Genomic DNA, 19,940 nt, shown 5'->3' with positions numbered 1-19,940 from the left:
CCTCTGGGACAACATTAAATGCACCAATATTCGACTTATAGGGGTCCCAGAGGAAGGAGAGAAAAAGAAAGGGACTGAGAAAATATTTGAAGAGATTACAGTTGCAAACTTCCCTAATATGGAAAAGGAAATAGTTAATCAAGTCCAGGAAGCACAGACAGTCCCATACAGGATAAATCCATGGAGAAGCACACCAAGACACATATTAATCAAACAATCAAAAAATAAATACAAAGAAAAAATATTAAAAGCAGCAAGGAAAAAGCAACAAATAACATATAAGGGAATCCTCATAAGGTTAACAGCTGATCTTTCAGCAGAAAGTCTACAAAACAGAAGGGAGTGGCAGGACATATTTAAAGTGATGAAAGGGGAGAAACTACAGCCAAGATTACTCTACCCAGCAAGGATCTCGTTCAGATTCGACGGAGAAATTAAAACCTTTACAGACAAGCAAGAGTTAAGAGAATTCAGCACCACCAAACCAGCTTTACAACAAATGCTAAAGGAACTTCCCTGGGCAGGAAACACAAAAGAAGAAAAAGACCTACAATAACAAACCCAAAACAATGAAGAAAATGGGAATAGGAACATACATATCAATAATTACCTTAAATGTAAATGGATTAAATGCTGCAACCAAAAGACACAGACTGGCTGAATGGATATAAAAACAAGACCCACATATATGCTGTCTACAAGAGACCCACTTCAGACCTACGGACACATACAGACTGAAAGTCAGGGGATGGAAAAAGATATTCCATGCAAATGTAAATCAAAAGAAAGCTGGAGTAGCAATTCTCATATCACACAAAATAGACTTTAAAATAAAGACTATTACAGACACAGAGAAGGACACTACATAATGATCAAGGCAACAATCCAAGAAGAAGATATAACAATTGTAAATATTTAGGAACCCAACAAAGGAGCACCTCAATACATAAGGCAAATGCTAACAGCCATAAAAGGGGAAATCAACAGTAACACAATCATAGTAGGGGACTTTAACACCCCACTTTCACCAATGGACAGATCATCCAAAATGAAAATAAATAAGGAAACACGAGCTTTAAATGACACATTAAACAAGATGGACTATATTGGTATTTATAGGACATTGCATCCAAAAACAACAGAATACACTTTCTTCTCAAGTGCTCATGGAACATTCTTCAGGATAGACCATATCTTGGGTCACAAATCAAGCCTTGGTAAATTTAAGAAAATGGAAATTGTATCAAGTATCTTTTTCGACCACAACACCATGAGACTAGATATTAATTATAGAAAAAAATCTGTAAAAACTACAAATACATGGAGGTTAAACAATACACTACTTAATAACCAAGAGATCACTGAATAAATCAAAGAGGAAATAAAAAAATACCTAGAAAGAAATGACAATGAAAACACGATGACCCAAAACCTATGGGATGCAGCTAAAGCAGTTCTAAGAGGGAACTTTACAGCAATACAGTCCTACCTCAAGAAACAAGAAACATCTTAAATAAACCACCTAACCGTACACCTAAAGCAATTAGAGAAAGAAGAACAAAAAAACCCCAAATTTAGCAGAAGGAAAGAAATCATAAAGATCAGATCAGAAATAAATGAAAAAGAAATGAAGGAAACAACAGCAAAGATCAATAAAACTAAAAGCTGGTTCTTTGCGAACATAAAATTGATAAACTATTAGCCAGACTCATCAAGAAAAAAAGGGAAAAGACTCAAATTAATAGAATTAGAAATGAAAAAGGAGAAGTAACAACTGACCCTGCAGAAATACAAAGGATCATGAGAGATTACTATAAGCAACTATATGCCAATTAAATGGACAACCTGGAAGAAATGGACACATTCTTAGAAAAGCACAACTTTCTGAGACTGAACCAGGAAGAAATAGAAAATATGAACAGACCAATCACAAACACTGAAATTGAGACTGTGATTAAAAATCTTCCAACAAACAGAAGCCCAGGACCAGATGGCATCACAGGTGAATTCTATCAAACATTTAGAGATATCAAACATTTAGAGAAGAGCTAACACCTATCTTTCTCAAACTCTTCCAAAATATAGCAGAGGGAGTAACACTCCCAAACTCATTCTATGAGGCCACCATCACCCTGGTACCAAAACCAGACAAAGATATCACAAAGAAAGAAAACTACAGGCCAATATCACTGATGAACATAGATGCAAAAATCCTCAACAAAATACTAACAAACAAAATCCAACAGCACACTAAAAGCATCTTACACCATGATCAAGTGGGGTTTATTCAAGGAATGCAAGGATTCTTCAATATATGCAAATCAATCAATGTGATACATCATATTAACAAACTGAAGGATAAAAACCATATGATCATCTCAAATAGATGCAGAAAAAGCTTTTGACAAAATTCAACACCCATTTACGATAAAAACCCTCCAGAAAGTAGGCATAGAGGGAACCTACCTCAAAATAATAAAGGCCATATATGACAAACCCACAGCCAACATCGTTCTCCATGGTGATAAACTGAAACCATTTCCACTAGATCAGGAACAAGACAGGTTGCCCACTCTCACCACTATTATTCAACATAGTTTTGGAAGTTTTAGCCACAGCAATCAGAGAAGAAAAAGAAATAAAAGGAATCCAAATCGGAAAAGAAGAAGTAAGACTGTCACTGTTTGCAGATGACATGATACTATACATAAAGAATCCTAAAGACGCTACCAGAAAACTACTAGAGCTAATCAATGAATTTGGTAAAGTAGCAGGATACAAAATTAATGCACAGAAATCTCTTGCATTCCTATACAGCAATGATGAAAAATCTGAAAGAGAAATTAAGGAAACACTGCCATTTACCATTGCAACAAAAAGAATAAAATACCTAGGAATAAACCTACCTAAGGCGACAAAAGACCTGTATGCAGAAAACTATAAGACACTGATGAAAGAAATTAAAGATGATACAAACAGATGGAGAGATACACCATGTTCTTGGATTGGAAGAATCAATATTGTGAAAATGACTATACTACCTAAAGCAATCTACAGATTCAGTGCAATCCCTATCAAACTACAAATGTCATTTGTCACAGAAGTAGAACAAAAAATTTCACAATTTGTATGGAAACACAAAAGACCCCGAATTGCCAAAGCAATCTTGAGAAAGAAAAATGGAGCTGGAGGAATCAGGCTCCCTGACTTCAGATTATACTACAAAGCTACAGTAATCAAGACAGTATGGTACTGGCACAAAAACAGAAAGACAGATCAATGGAACGGACAGAAAGCCCAGAGATAAACCCACACACATATGGTCACGTTATTTTTGATAAAGGAGGCAAGAATATACAAGGGAGAAAAGACACCCTCTTCATGGTGCTGGGAAACTGGACAGCTACATGTAAAAGAATGAAATTAGAACACTCCCTAACACCATACACAAAAATAAACTCAAAATGGATTAAAGACCTAAATGTAAGGCCAGACACTATAAAACTCTTAGAGGAAACATAGGCAGAACACTCTATGACATAAGTCACAGCAATATCCTACTTGACTCACCTCCTAGAGAAATGGAAAAAAAAAATAAACAAATGGGACCTATTGAAACTTCAAAGCTTTTGCACAGCAAAGGAAACCATAAACAAGACCAAAAGACAACCCTCAGAATGGGAGAAAATATTTGCAAATGAAGCACCTGACAAAGGACTAATCTCCAAAATTTACAAGCAGCTCATGCAGCTCAATATCAAAAAAACAAACAACCCAATCTAAAAATGGGCAGAAGACCTAAACAGACATTTCTCCAAAGAAGATATACAGACAGCCAACAAACACATGAAAGAATGCTCAACATCATTAATCGTTAGCGAAATGCAAATCAAAACTACAATGAGGTATCACCTCATACCAGTCAGAATGGCCATCATCAAAAAATCTACAAACAATAAATTCTGGAGAGGGTGTGGAGAAAAGGGAACCCTCTTGCACTGTTGGTGGGAATGTAATTTGATACATCTACTACGGAGAACAGTAGGGAGCTTCCTTAAACATCTAAAAATAGAACTACCATACGACCCAGCAATCCGACTACTGGGCATTTACCCTGAGAAAACCATAATTCAAAAAGTCGTGTACCACAATGTTCACTGAAGCTCTATTTATAATAGCCAGGACATGGAAGTAACCTAAGTGTCCATCGACAGATGAATGGATAAAGAAGATGTGGTACGTATACAGAATGGAATATTACTCCGCCCTAAAAAGAAACGAAATTGAGTTACTTGTAGTGAGGTGGATGGACCTAGAGTGTGTCATACAGAGTGAAGTAAGTGAGAAAGAGAAAAACAAATACTGTATGCTAACACACCTATATGGAATATTAAAAAAAAAAGGTTATTGAGAACCTAGGGGCAGGACAGGAATAATGATGCAGATGTAGAGAATGGACTTGAGGACACGGGGAGCGGGAAGGGGAAGCTGGGACAAAGTGAGAGAGTGGCATGGACTTACATATACTACCAAATGTAAAATAGATAGCTAGTGGGAAGCAGGCGCATAGCACAGGGAGATCAGCTCGGTGCTCTGTGACCACCTAGAGGGGTGGGATAGGTAGGGTGGGAGGAAGACGCAAGAGGGAGGAGATATGGGGATATATGTGTATGTATAACTGATTCACTTTGTTATAAAGCAGAAACTAACACAACATTGCAAAGCAATTATACTTCAATAAAGATATTAAAAAAAAAATGCCAGCCTTGGAGGAACTAAAGCCTGAGATATTCCTCTTGATAATTAGCCCCTAAATAACTGCATTAGGTGTTTTCAGGAAGACTAAAAATGCCACAATTCGTTCTTTGTTATAAATTAAATTTTGTTTTAGATGGACTGAATCTTAAATCTCATTAATTATTTGAAGTGATTTAAATTATTGCTATTATTTTACTGTGATTTTGCACTGCTTAAAAAGTATGTCTGAGTTTTGCATTTTATCCCAAGCCAATGTTCTGAACCTAGAATACTAAGTCAAGGACTATTGTGCTAATACTCGCCTCTAATGAAAATATATACAGGACATAAAAATAGTGAAGCATCTTTGTTATGGAGTGGAGGCTAGCACACCATTGTAAAGCAATTATACTCCAATAAAAAAATGAGAAATAAAAAAGAAGGAAGAAATCATGGATACATGTAAAAAAAGAAAATAAGATTACAGAATAAGATCAAACACACCAGTTTTGATAACCAATATTTAGCTATATAGATAAAAGTTTAACTTTTTAAATAAAATAGAAAAACAATGAGAAAATGATTTTAAAAACACAATCTGGGGACTCCCCTGGTTGCTAAGTGGTTAAGAATCCACCTGCCAATGCAGGGGACAAAAAAAAAAAAAAAAAAAGAAAGAAAGAAAAATAGTGAAGCATTATGTTGCTTTGTTCTGGGACTTTACAGCAGGTGGACTTTGGGACAGCAGGAGGATTAGGGAAAGGCTCAGAAAGAATCACATGACAAGGATTTACAGCCCCGTCTCTACCTGTAACTTGCTTCTCCACCCGTCTTTTAACTCTAGATCACACAACCAGCAATCAAAGCCCCGCAGAAGATGGCCTCTGGACGAGAACAGAGCCTCCACACCTGAAGCCCAGCAAAGTGCTTCTACCCTTCACCAGGTGACAAAGTCACTCCCAGGCCAGGAGAAGGAAGCATAGCTGAGTACTGGGGCCCTGCCCTGGAGTAGGTAGAGCCAGAAAGGTGAGGGGCCCCTGACCCCATCCCCCCAACAGCTTTCCTTCTCAGGGTCACGGAAGCCAGAAGATCTCCACCAATTTCTACTTTATTTCTCTGGTCTAAACCACAGCCTTCTTTAGCCTGTCTTTTTTATGAAATTGTTCTAGGAGGAACAGAACACTGAGACATCAACACTTTGGTGGGAATTCATGAGCAAATCCAGAAAGGCTGCCTGTGAGAGGAAAGCTAAGAAGAAACTGTAATTGCTTTACAAGTTTTGCCTATTTGTCCCATCTGAGCTCAGCTCCATATCTGTCAACGGTGATCGCGACCCTCTTAATTTCCACGGGCCCCCATACCCCCTTGGAGCTGATCTTTCTGTGGGCAGGTAAGTGCTGTACCATGGAGCTCTGTCTTGAAGCAAAAGCAGCAGCTACCACTTGGATGGTGAGTACATTTCACACTTTGTAGATGCTCAATGCTTTAGAATCACTTTGATAGGAAAAATCCACCTTCTGGGTTGCTGGGCTTCTAACTCTCCCTACTCGGTGTAGTGACCTCCTTGTCCACCAGATGGCAGGAGCTCCTCATGTCTACAACTGTGGTTCTCAAAGTGTGGTCCTGTACTGGCTTCCAGGGAAACTAATCAGAAATGCAAATTTTCAAGTCCCACCCCAGATCTGCGGAATCAGAAAGTCTGAGGGTGGGGCACAGGCATCTGTGTTTTAACAGGTCCCCTCCAGGTGATTCTGATGCAAGTTGAAATCTGGTCCATATCAGGTCATCAATAAAGCTGTTCTCTTGAAAAGAAAAATATATACTGTGCCTTACACACAATAAGTTCTCGAACACTTGATGAGTTAATAAAGGGGGGACATAAAAGACTGAAGGAGACTGATCTGAAGAGGAAAGCTTCATTTGCTACCAGGGACTGCTTGCTCAAGGGGCAAGGGTATGAAGCCACATCTCTTTCCCCTTTGCCACGCACAAAAGATTGCTGGAGTCTCCCCAACCCTGCAATCCCTTAACCAGTAAATGAAACCAATCTTGGAGGTATGGGCTGTGGGGAGAGCGCCTGCCACTAACACTAAAAATTCTTTCCGATGATAACTTATCTGGCATTTGCCTTAAATAACCCTGGGAAGGATGGATGTGGCAAGATGGGCCATGGGCTGACAATTGTTGAACCTGAATATTCATTACAAATCTCTCTACTTGTGCACGTTTGTAATTTTCCGTAAAGAAGTTTTATGAAACTAGAAAAAAATTAACAAAAAGCCTTTCAAACAGTAGCATTTTAAGAATTAAAATATGCTAGAATGCTTCTTAGCCATTGAAAAGAGTGAATTTTAATTATTGCAGTCAGATGGGAAGAAGAAATCAGAGAAGTCCATATCAGCAACACTTAATCGTCTTCTAAAAAGCTAAAGTGGGGCTTCCCTGGTGGTGCAGTGGTTGAGAGTCCGCCTGCCGATGCAGGGGACACGGGTTTGTGCCCCGGTCCGGGAAGATCCCACATGCCACGGAGCGGCTGGGCCCGTGAGCCATGGCCGCTGAGCCTGCGCGTCCGGAGCCTGTGCTCCGCAGCGGGAGAGGCTACAGCCATGAGAGGCCCGCGTACCGCAAAAAAAAAAAAAAAACAAAAAAAAACAAGGTAAAGTGAACAGAAAGGTGATCAATGAAGAAAGAAGCAGGTCAGAAATTTCAAATAGGGTCAGAAAATTAGAAACAAGGATCAAGGTTTGAAGAAAATGTGACTAATTTCATTCAATGTGATTAAGGTATCACAACAGATACCTTATATGGAACCACAAATGGCAGAGTTAGACTTGTAAGAACCCACTAACTATATGGAGACAGCAAAGAGGGGGAAAGAATAAATTTCTGAATCCCTGGTGTTCAAATAAGAACAGAAGTAGCTAGCCAGGATTAAGATGTAGATGCAAATGCAAAATAAAGAAAAGCATCCATTAAAGGGGGTAAAAAGAACTAATTCATCTACACTGAATAAACTAAAAGAGGGAAGGAAATGGGAATCATCAAATATTCAGGAGGCATTAAAGAAGTAATGATCCATCTCTTGAAAGGAAAAAGCAAAGCAAACATTCCATCTGACGCTCTTTAATATCACTGAGTGGGTCTCAACCATCGCATAATGTAGCATGTTTGCTGACCTCTGCCTTTTTCCTTTGTCATCAGTTATAGGTGCTTTTTTTCCATGGAAGACAGAGGATCAATGTGTAAAGTGATCCGCAATAGCACTTATATCAAGTTTGGTAGTATTAAAGTATATTACATTCTGCAAAGCTTAAATTTTTAAATAATTCAGCAATCCACTGACTTACTAGAATGACAATTACATACCTTCAATTTTATTTACTGAAAGATCCAACTTCTGCAGGTGAATGTATCCACAGAGGATGCTAATGTCAATTAAATCAAGACCCTGAGAAAATAAAAGGTAAAAGATTTAATGTTGCTTTAACAGATGAGTACTCAGGCTTCTCAAGACATCTGGAAATAGAGGTTGACAGAAAGAAATCCAGAATTTCCTTTGAAAGTACAGTAGAAGTGAGGGAATAAAATCTGAAGCCTACTACCAATAGGGTCTCAAAACAGACTACAAACCCCATCCAAAAATGCATTCTTCTGAAGGAAATAATAGCTTGGGAAAATTAGTGTTGTTAGCAAGAACATACACAACATGAAAAGGCAAATTAAAGCAGTGTTCATGAAGACCTTTAGAGCAGAGTTTTATATTTAAAAAAACCCACACATAAAAGCAATAAAGCCAAAGCCTTTATCTAGTAGAAGAAAAGAAAAAGCAAATGCCTAGAATTCAAATGAAATGTTAGAAGAGTTCACACCTAATCGAGTGATCATTAATAACAATACTTCTTAGGCTTCCTCAGGCTTCAAAGCTCTCTCCCAATAATCTCATCTGATCAAACAAACCTGTGAGATCCGTAGGGCAGATTATCCCCAGTGTAGGGATGAGGAATGTGAGGTACAAAGAGGTAGGTAAATAGCCTAAAATCACTTAGCAAGTTAGCAACACAAAAGCAGCTCCAAGTCTCCTGAATCTTTGTCCGAGATCCCTTCCATGAAATCTTGCATCTAGTGAACATCACGAGGGGTTGGAGGGGAATTTGGTCCCTTGGAACAAAGACTCATGTCACTCGTTTACGTTGTGATGTCAGAGTCAGAAAAAGCCAACCAAAGTGTCATGATAAGCAAGTTCTCAAATATAAGAATGATAATAAAGGCCTCTAGAACAATAATAAGTAAATTACTGATGACCTACTACATACAAGGCATTAAGCTTGGCATGATGAGAAACACGTACAGAGTTGGGCTAGAGCTATATTTTGCCTTTAAGAAACTTACGACTTTGGGTAGGAGAGAAACTGTGTACACAAGTAATTAGAGAAAGTTAGAAAATTATGTGCAACATAAGTTAAGACATAAGGCGGGAAAAATCACTAACCTGGCCAACCCTAAGAAAGTGTATTCAGTAAGACAGGCTATTAGGGCAAAGTAATTCAACATGTAATATCTCAAACGTAAGGAGGTCAGTGGCAAAGTAAGAAGCTTCAGTCCATCTAGCTGAAATAAGATTTAAAGGATTGTGCTTTCTTGTAGATCAATTTAAGGCGTAGCACTACGTACATACGTAGAGTATTGATTGAAAAGGACTTGTGTACAGATGTACCGCTACTGGAATTATCTTCCATTCCAAAGTCTGACATAGTGCAATGCACACAGGGTCCCTGTACATTACTGCCTGACTGGCTGAGTCATCCATAAAATGCTGTAAAGTGAAAACAGTAAAAGATTAGAGCCTTCGTATGCTGTTCTCAAAGGACATGCCATGAAACCAGCATGGGTAAAAAGGGCTTAACATTTGTTGGACAGTTTACTAGTTCAAATCCAAGATAAAACAGCCTTGCTATGAATTATATATGCTTGAGGCAAATGAGGGTGCTGTAGCAAAATTTCAGTGTGTTTTTTTCACCTACATATCTGCATTTACTCTGTGGACCTTCAAGGAGCAGTTAATGCTTTACAATACAAGAAAGCAAAAGAAAGAAATTAATTTTCTAGGACTATAAAGAAACAAAATGAGGAAAGAAGCTGAAATACTGAGTACTCTGCTCTTACAGCTTCTCATGATAAATTTAGAGTCAAGATTCTGTGCTGGACCTACTGGAGAATAGACTTGAGGATATGGGGAGGGGGAACGGTAAGCTGTGACAAAGTGAGAGAGTGGCATGGACATATATACACTACCAAACGTAAAACAGATAGCTAGTGGGAAGCAGCCGCATAGCACAGGGAGATCATCTCAGTGCTTTGTGACAACCTAGAGGGGTGGGATAGGGAGGGTGGGAGGGAGGGAGGGAGACGCAAGAGGGAAGAGATATGGGAACATATGTATATGTATAACTGATTCACTTTGTTACAAAGCAGAAACTAACACACCATTGTAAAGCAATTATACTCCAATAAAGATGTTAAAATAATAATAATAATTCAAAATTGATAATACACTTAAGTGTAGAAGATAAAACATTAAGGCCTCTAGAAGAAACTAAAGGGAAATATATTTATGATACTTCTATAGGCAAAGATTTTTAAAATTGGACACAGAAAGCACTAATCATGAAAGAAAAAATATTGATGTCGCTCAAATTTAAGAAATTCTGTTCATTAAGAGAGTCAAAAACCAAGCCACTGGGAGAAGATAATGTGTACATCTGACAAAGAATACATATCCAGAGTATATATCCACAAATTAATAAAGATGGACAATCCAATAAATATACGGGCAAGAGACTACAAGAGGCATTTAGCAAATCTAAATGGCCAATAACATACAAAAAGGTACTGCAATAAAATACCACTATACTCCCAAATATCCTTTTGCCACCGGTTTCATAAAAAAAGGATCCAAACAGGGACTTCCCTGGTGGCAGAGTGGTTAAGAATCCATCTGCCAATGTGGGGGACGCAAGATCGATCCCTGGTCCAGGAAGATCCCACATGCCGCAGAGCAACTAAGCCCATGCGCCACAACTACTGAGCCTGCGCTCTAGAGCCCGCGTGCCACAACTACTGAAGCCCGTGTGCCTAGAACCCATGCTCTGCAACAAGAGAAGCCACTGCAATGAGAAGCCCGCGCACCGTGATGAAGAGTAGCCCCTGTTCGCCGCAACTAGAAAGCCCGCGCGCAGCAACGAAGACCCAATGCAGCCATAAATAAATTTTAAAAAAAGGATCCAAAAAAAAAAAAGAAAGAAATCTACAGTAAAGAATATATCAGTATACCATATTTTAGTTAAAGAGAAACATTTCAGAATAATTTGGAAAACATAAGTGTTTTCAACTTCATGTCATATATAAATGTAAGCAAAATAGATAATACTGATTGATAAAGAAATACATACATACAAAAAAAAGATTCTGTGCTGGTATTGAAATCTTGAAAATTGATGAATAACAATACATTTTTCTCTTTCATAATAGCTACCTTTTAGAAAGTGAGCTACAGCTCACAGCTACTGATTTCTTGACATACTTAGGGGGAAAAAAGTCAATACAAAAATATTTTGTTCCCTTGGATTCAGATATAAATTGTAGTCCTGGCACTGATCAGAAAGAAAATTCTTAAAGAGTTTTTGATTGGTTTTACAGAATCAAATTCAACCTCCTGGAAGGAAAGCATTGATTACTATAAAACAGACTGCTTAAGATGAAAGAAACAGACTGTGAAGGAAATGAAAACAAAGGAACTTGGCGGGGGGCAAGGGGGCTGATTATTGGACTGGCCAGGGCTCTTTGATGTCAAACATAAATAACTCATCGCCATTCTCCATCACATGCGAGACTCTGAGATTTGGGGGCCACCAAAAACGGTATGAGTACCAGAGAAAATGGATGTGGTCCCACCAGTGTCAAGATGTAGCCAGCCAATGGTGAGCTTCTCATACTCACTGATAAAGTCAGACTGAGGTAGACCTGCTCAGTCCCAGAGCCTGAGCGCCCCAGTTTGTAGAGTTTCTCAGCCACGACCTCCTGTCTCAGGACCCCATCAAATTCTCCCTGCAAAGAAACCAGAGAGGCAGACAAAGAAAGGATTTCCATTAGAAAAGAAGTAATCCACCTCATCATATCCAGCACTTATTTACTATATTACATATCTGGGAGCTGAGCCTTCCAAAATTTACCAAAGAAAACTGTGTTGTTGGGACTTCCCTGGTGGCACAGTGGTTAAGAATCCACCTGCCAATGCAGGGGACAAGGGTTCGATCCCTGGTCCGGGAAGATCCCACATGCCGCAGAGCAACTAAGCCCATGCGCCACAACTACTGAGCCTGTGCTCTAAAGCCTGCGAGCCACAACTACTGAGCCCACGTGCCACAACTACTGAAGTCCATGCACCTAGAGCCCATGCTCCACAACAAGAGAAGCCATTGCAATGAGAAGCCCGTGCACTGCAACCAAGAGTAGCCCGCTCTCGCTGCAACTAGAGAAAGCCTGTGCACAGCAACGAAGACCCAACGCAGCCATAAATAAATAAAGGAAATGGTAATTTAAAAAAAAACTGTGTTGAAGACCCATACATATTACATATGATTAAGAAAATATCGGTCAAATCAATGTATTGCTGCTGAACTTTCAGGTGGTTGCTTGTATTAGGTATTCAAAGCAGAATTAACACAGTAGCAGTAGAAGCATCAATATTAGTGATGACAGCTACGTTGATTTAGTGCTTCTGTTCTGGGCACTGTGCTAAGAGCTCTCAGTGGGTCCACTCATTTAATCCTCCTGACAATCCTGAGGGAGGTACGCTTAGCTCCATTTTACAGATGAAGAAACTAAGGCTCACAGAAGTTAACTTGCCTGAAACCACATAGCTAGTATGTGACAGAGCCAGAATACAAATCCGAATCTGTCTGACTCCAGGGCAGTTCTAACCACTACACTTGACTGCTTGTCCACAACCCAAAGGATGGTTACATCAAATTAAGGCAATTACTTCTCTACATCTGGTATTCTTGCTGGAGAAAACAGGTCCTCAGTTCACTTTGTACTGGCTAATTTTGCTGGATTCATACAATTTACAAGATTAATTAAAAGGGTAATATCATTTGTAGAAGGAGCTTGGCCCTTAGTGTATAGATACCCTGGACCAGTGGTGGCCCAACACACCCCTCCCACAATTATGACAGATAGAACAGATAATAGATGGACTAGTGCTGTGTTTGTGCTGCCTTCAGCTCCATTATGACCAACACACTAACATCAGCACGAGGACACAAAATACAAGTAACCACGTCAGTCACGCCAATATTACTCACCAACTGGTATAGGGACTGTGATGGCAAAACACTCTCTCAGGTCTTCTATATTCATTCAAGGGCCAATGATGCTGCTCAGGCTTCTAGTACTAAGGACATAAGTATGCAGGCTTGTGCTACTGTAAAGAGCTTTCTTTCCTCCCCCATTTCCACTAACCCAGAGAAGCAAATATCACTCAAACGGAGATACTGCGCAGCTGGTTTGAACCCCAGATCTGCCATTTTGGATATATGACTTTGGGAGACAAAGTTTTCTCTGAGACTCATAATTTTTCATCTATGTATTTTTCATCTATATATTATTACTTTTTCTTAATGTTTTGGAGAGAATGAAAAATAACTGTGAACATAAAGCTCTTAGCGTGGTGCCTAGAACACAGCAAGTGTCTCCAGTAAATGGCAGCTGATAGCACAAACTGGTGAATTCAGAAATTCCACATCTTATTCATCCATACCAATCAACCTGTTCACAAAATGGGGGAAAGAGATCTACTTTTCTAAACAAAGTTGCAATTTTTTATAGTAGGCCTGGGAAGGAGTAGAGGTGAGAGAGTGTTACCTTCCCTCCCAAAACTTTCCATGTGGCCCACCCCCTCCATTTCCTGGGAACAAGAAACTACAGAATCCCTTATTTACAGTAGGTGGACATCTGTTTTTCAACACAGCCATTGATACAGAGACTGGACACACTGTCAGCACTGTCCCAAAGCCCCAGGGCAAGACTCCTCACGGCCACCCCCTCACACATCCTTTGAGGTTCCTGCCATTTGCCAGTGTCATGTCTCTCCCTTCTGGTCTTTGGTCATCTTCAGACCTTGACCAGCCCTATCTGTATCTTGGGTGGTTTCAGAATCCCTAAGGAGGGCCACTCAACACCCCGACCATTCCAAGTACATGCACACATACATGTTCCTTTATTTTCTCAACTCCAGACACCTTAAAATTGATCTCTAGCCAACTTCAGCCACTCACTCCCCTGGGCATGCCCTGGACTTAGTCATCATGCTAAACTGCTCCACCCTAGAAACCTCAGACCTCAAGTGTTCCATTGTTCTCGGCTCCCACAGCTGCCCATCCTTCAACTTTTCCAACACCTACTGAACTTGGTCTCTGACCACAACAAAATCTCCGGTCTGTTCAGCCTTCCCTTTACCTCAGAGTCTATCTGTCCCCTCCTAACTATACTTCCTTCTCTACTGGGTCTCCCATGGGCAATTTCAATGTCTCTCTACCCTCAAGTTTCTGACTCCTTGGCCCCTGACTGCAACTGCCCCATGCGTACCCAAACCTGAATCAACTTCACGCTCAACTACTGCCTTGGGGCAGGGATTATGTCATGTTCATCATCCATTTGGGATAAAAATCTTTCCAGCATACGAAGCACAGGTCATCCAAGTACACAAACTATTTCAGGAGTTTGATAAACTACAATAGAGGTAGGCAGGGTGCTTTCACTAGGAGCGGGGCACCCATTTTATGGCTGTTTTAGTGGGGAGTAGGGGGTTAGCAAAGACTTCCTCGGTGAGAGAACCACTGAAACCCAAAATTGTGAGTTATTCTGGCAAAGGGGAAGAAAGGGCAGAAGAGGGCCAAGAGAGTATTGCAGGTACAAGGGGCAACATGTATGTACAAGATCCCAAAGGCAACGGCGAGTACAGCCCGTTGGGGAAACTACAAAGAGTTCAAATAGCGAAAGTGTAAGGTGGGGAGGAGGGATACAGTACCTAATACATGTTTGGTGCTAAAACACCGGCTGAATGAATAACAAGACTACTTCTCCCCCCGAGGGGCTGAGTGGGCGGGAAAGGCCCACTCTGGTGCCACGTTCAAGTCAGCTTCTAGCTGGGCCTCGGCGCTATGGTGCTATTATGGTCCCCTTCTTCCTCAGCTGCCTTTCATGTCCCACCTTGCTGGTGAGATCTCCAGCCCCCTCCTCAAGCTGTCAGGTGCCTCCACTCCTTTGTCCTCACTCTCAGCAGGGGACCCTCTCAGTCCTTCTCTTCCACTTCCGAGGCAAGGTAGGAATGGTCAGACATCAGCCCCTCCACATCGTGCACCTGTCCTGATGCTTCCTGCTGGGGTCTCAGAGGAGGTCAGCTCCTCCTCCACACTCAGGGTCCAGCACCCTCTGTTTCCCCAGAGACCGTGTTCAGGGATCAGCAATGTTGCCCTCTTTTGCCTGTGGTTTCAACCGGTCACTCTCCACTGTCATTCTCCAAGCCGTCACTTCTCCAGCTCTACGAGCATGTGAGTCCCTTCTGTCCTACAAGGGCTCTCTTCAGTCCTGCATGTTCCTTTAGCTATAGCTATAGTTTCCCTTAATAGCCAAGCTAGTTTCCCCCTTGTTCACCTCCCATTCACGCCTCAACTTGCTTCACTTAGGCCGCTGCCTTCACGTCACAAAATCCACATGGGCCAAGGTCTACAGTGACTGTCAAATAGGCAAAGTTAATGAACCCTTTTTTTTTTAAGAAATATTTATTTGAGGCTTAATAATTTGTTGGGTTTATTTTATTTTTTAAAGATTTTTTTTTTTTTCTGATGTGGACCATTTTAAAAGTCTTTACTGAATTTGTTACAATATTGCTTCTGTTTTGGTTTTTTGGCCGCGAGGCATGTGGGTCTTAGCTCCCCGACCAGGGATGGAACCCGCACCCCCTGCATTGGAAGGCGAAGTCTTAACCACTGGACGGCCAGGGAGGTCCCTAATGAGCCCTTTTTGGGCCTCTTCCCACTTAACCTCTTGGAGGCATAACCCACGCCAATGTTCTCAACACCCTTTCTTGCCCTGGCTTCCCTCCTGTTCAGCTCTCTTCCTTCTCCTTTTTCTCTTATCAGTCTTTTCCAGTTTCTTCCCCTGAATCCTCTTCAACTGCCTGCCTCTGAAATACCTGTACCCCCAGGGCTTTTTTCTTGGCCCTCTCCTTCTCTTCTTTCTTCTCTTCCTGGATGATCTCACAGACTCCGATGCTGATGATTTCCAGGTCTCTGACCCTGAGCCCTCCTCTCCTGATTTCCAGAGGCCTATGATTCACATACCCAACTCTTGAATGCACAGCTCCACCTGTCCCTGTTTCCCATGGTGGTCAGTGGCCCTAATATTCCCCCCAGAACACGCCACAGACCTGGCAGTCACCCTAGACTTCCGATATTCAATTAGTAAGTGTTTCATCTTAAGTATTTTAAATACGTATTTCTCTCTAGCTTCCTTTCCATTCCCACTGCCTTAATCCAGACTCTCGTCTCTTCCCCAGAGATATTGCTCCTCTTTGCACTGATCTCCCTGCCTCCAGGCTCACCATCTTCTTATCTAACCTCCCTTGGCCACAAGAGCAGTTCCCTGCTGCTTAGAGTCAAGTCCACAGTCCCTACAACGGCACAGAGCTCTCCACAACCTGGCTCCCACCTCATCTGTCTTTCTGCTCTCACCTACAACCCACCACTTGGAAAAGCTGCCGTCTGCCTGCCCACACACCACCTCTGCACCCAAGTAAGGGTTGACTTCCTTTCCAGTCTTCCGCCATGCCTGCAACCCGGCTATCATCTGTACACATCTCTTCATAGGATGAATACTCACTCTTATCTCACCTTGAGAGCTGGGACCATGTATGTCCTCCGTCACACTCTCATCTCTTTCTACCATTACTGTAGCTATTATGTATTACATCTCTAATTTTCTGAGAGCCTGCACTGTATCAGACACTATGTTAAGAACTTTAACATAGACTTTCCCATTAAATTTGATGTTCATAACTATCCAATGAGCAGGCATTATCATCCACATAAAGTTACTGGAGTGGTTTTCGTGCAGCAGAGACATATCACAGGCCCAGACATTTCTTCTGCCCTGTAGAGTCAGAGTACTTCCAATATAGCAATCATTTGTGAATGCTTGTTCAATGAAGGCTAAATTAATGAAGTCACCTGATGGGCTGTAGTTAGTAGATAAGAACAGGTAAGTTATTACTTGGATTAGTAACAGTGTAAATAATATATTGTGGTAAGTAGTTTACACATAGGATCTCATTAAGTTTTCACAGCTCTCCATGAGGTAGATAGTATTATAATTCCTGTAGCGCAGATGCGACCCAGAGAGTATGAGTAACTTGCTCAAAATCTCACAACAAACAAAAGGCTTTATACAGATCTTTGAATTCCAAAAGCAATATTCTGAACAGCTGGTCTGCCCTAACTCCCTCAAGTTCATTGAGGCTAATTACATTATAGGCACTTAATAATCATTTTGACCATCAAAGCATTATAAATCTTAATCGGGCTAGGATATGGAAAATAAATCACTGACCATAAAAGCCCAAATGTTTCCTCTGAAAACTTTTTGGTTTATTCAGCATTATCAAAACATATGAGACACTATAAAAAGGGAAAGGAGAATGTGAGAACACAAAACAAATATTAATTTTAGAATATAAATAGAAGAAATAATAAACTTTTCCCACACAAAAGCCTACAAGCCAAAAAGGATTAACTAGTTCAAGTCAACCCCCTCCCTCTATGGTTTGTTAATGGCATATTGAAGACAGATTAACAACGGTACTAATGAACCCCACAGCTGAAGAACATGCATTAATTAGAATAACCTGGTGATTCATTTGTTAATTCCTCTGGGGTGGAAGCCATATAAACACCTGAAAGTTGTAAAAACATCGCTACAGTTTTCCAGTAGTCACTGTTAAGCATGGCAAAGTAAATCAACAAAAGATGAACAAAATAAGTAGTAATTTTCTGTGGTCCACTTTAAGCAAAACTGATGTGTAACTAGGCCATGTAGAAGGAGGTAGAAGACGACAAAATGGGGGATGAGGGTGGAAAAAACTGGGCCAAATGTGGAAAGTGAACAAAAGGACATTACAAAAGAAGGGAACCCAAGTGGAGACACAATGTAAGTAGTCAATGGCAGAATCAGAGTAACAGAAGACACTGCAAGTTACAGAGGGGAGAACAAGAAAAAATAAGACAAATGAGGAAAGGGGATGGTGCAAGAGAACAGGCATAACAAAGAGAAACCTGTTTGGCCTCAAGGGGGAAAGAAAGGTGACTAGGAAAAGGTGCAGTGATGCAGAGGGGATGCCAGAAGAGTATCACAGAACAGGATGTTGGAAACTTTCTATTTCTCTGCATTATATCTACTTCTGAAAAGAATTTGAAGCAATTTATACTGTGAAGAAGGAGGAAAGGGAAGAGAAAAACCTAATCTAAAGAAAAACTACTGAAATTAAGAAAAATACTGAATTAAGAAAAAAAGCTATGTTTCTTGGCAGGCAAGACAAAGAGGAAAACCTAACAGTTTATCAAAAGAAAGCAAATCCAAAGAGTGGATATATGTATATGTATAACTGATTCACTTTGCTGTACACCTGAAACTAACACAACATTGTAAATCAACTATACTCCAATAAAAATTTTTTAAGAAAAGAAAGCAAATAATGTATTAGAAAGCCAAGAGAAAGAAGTGACATGATGTGAAATGGAAAGGGATAAGAAGGCAGGCAACGGGCTAAGGAAGGAACAGGATGCTAATAAGTGTAAGTGGAATTGGGTCATGTTTAGAAGAGGTATTGTAGAAAAGAGGGAATCTGTATTAGTGTGAAAGGCCAAGCTGCCAACGAGGCATTACAGGTGGGAATGTTGGGAACATTCCCCACATCCTGAAATACCCTCACAGTGAGCAGTGTGTGTTGTTTGTATAATGCATCATATACCCCTGGCAGAAGTAATATATAAAAACTTTCAAGTCACTTGGTCTTTGAGGAAGCACTTAGATTATTTCAAAAGGGTAATTTTCTTTTTTTTCCTAGAGGAAGGAGGATGAAGGGACTCCTTCATCGGGGAGAGTGTTGGAGTATTTCAGTCATGAGGAAAAGGTGCAGGGGGTGCAGAAGTAGAAGTCTGTCTATTCACAACACTGTCAAGCCATAACTCCCATACAAATAGAACTTTTTCCTCAAAGATGCTGTGTAACTTGACTCTTAAGAAATCAAACGAAAAATAAAGGATATACTTGAAGCTATTTCAGGCAAAGGTGAGGAAACCGGGTAACAGAAATGGGAAGGAGAGAGGGGGAGTCTCAGAGCAGTAAGGAAGAGGCGTTCCTGGAGGCAAGGAGCCCTAGGAATGGGCTCAGCCGCAGGCTGGTGAGGGGTCCGACCGCTGGAGAAGGAAGTGAGGGGGTAAGGGGTGGGGGGAAGGCACACCTCAAACTTCAGCATTTCGGACTCTGAAGACTCCTCGAACTCCACTTTGCCCTCGCCCTCTCCCTCGCCCTCTTCCTGGTCATCGTAATCTCTGTCCACGTCCGACTCTTGATAGCAGTGAATGAGCTGCTGCAGTAGGTCGGAGGAGGTTTTGCGGAAAGTATTTTTAGGTCTCTGCCCCATGGGAAAAGGAGACCAGAGAAACTGACGTTCCTTTTCTGACTGCAGCAGTTTCGACTGGGCTCCAGTTCGTGAACTGCTCACGGCTCCCTGGAGACAGGAAGGCTTCGGCAACTGGGGATCTCTCCCGGAGGTCGCCATCTTATTTACCGGGATTGCCTAGGAGACTGACGCCAGGGGAGGAGGCGCCGCAGGGGATTTTGGGGGCTGTAGTCTCCGCCCCTCCCTGCGTCCTCGCTTTCAGCTTGCGCTGCCATTGGTACACGACTTTCCGCGTGTGTGTGTGTGTGTGTGTGTGTGTGTGTGTGTGTGTGTGAGATCGCCCCCTTTTTTGTGTTCAACTGTTTTCTCTCAACCTCGAGGCCCCTCTTAGATATTTTGCATCCCGCCCTGAGATCACCGGTGAGCACCCTATCCTACTTCATTCACGGAGGCTCTTTACGCAGAG

The 19,940-nt window shown here is 41.1% G+C and overlaps 1 protein-coding gene across 1 annotated transcript in view; it reads right to left on the bottom strand.

Annotated features, from left to right (window-relative positions):
- The window catches only part of LRGUK (leucine rich repeats and guanylate kinase domain containing), a gene marked incomplete at both ends in the record, with an annotated part of 118,405 nt that extends 98,772 nt beyond the window's left edge, over window positions 1-19,633 (bottom strand). Inside the window, 3 exons of the mRNA XM_082846855.1 lie at window positions 8,104-8,185; window positions 11,734-11,841; window positions 19,313-19,633. Of these exons, the coding sequence (XP_082702981.1) occupies window positions 8,104-8,185; window positions 11,734-11,841; window positions 19,313-19,633 (511 nt within the window). The remainder of the gene's footprint in view (window positions 1-8,103; window positions 8,186-11,733; window positions 11,842-19,312) is intronic.
- Window positions 19,634-19,940: the final 307 nt, after the last annotated feature.

Source organism: Leucopleurus acutus (genome assembly GCF_964270905.1).
Source record: "Leucopleurus acutus genome assembly, chromosome: 9".
Classification (NCBI taxonomy): domain Eukaryota; kingdom Metazoa; phylum Chordata; class Mammalia; order Artiodactyla; family Delphinidae; genus Leucopleurus; species Leucopleurus acutus.
Note: the sequence above shows the minus strand (reverse complement) of the source record. Positions and strands in the feature narration are given on the sequence as shown.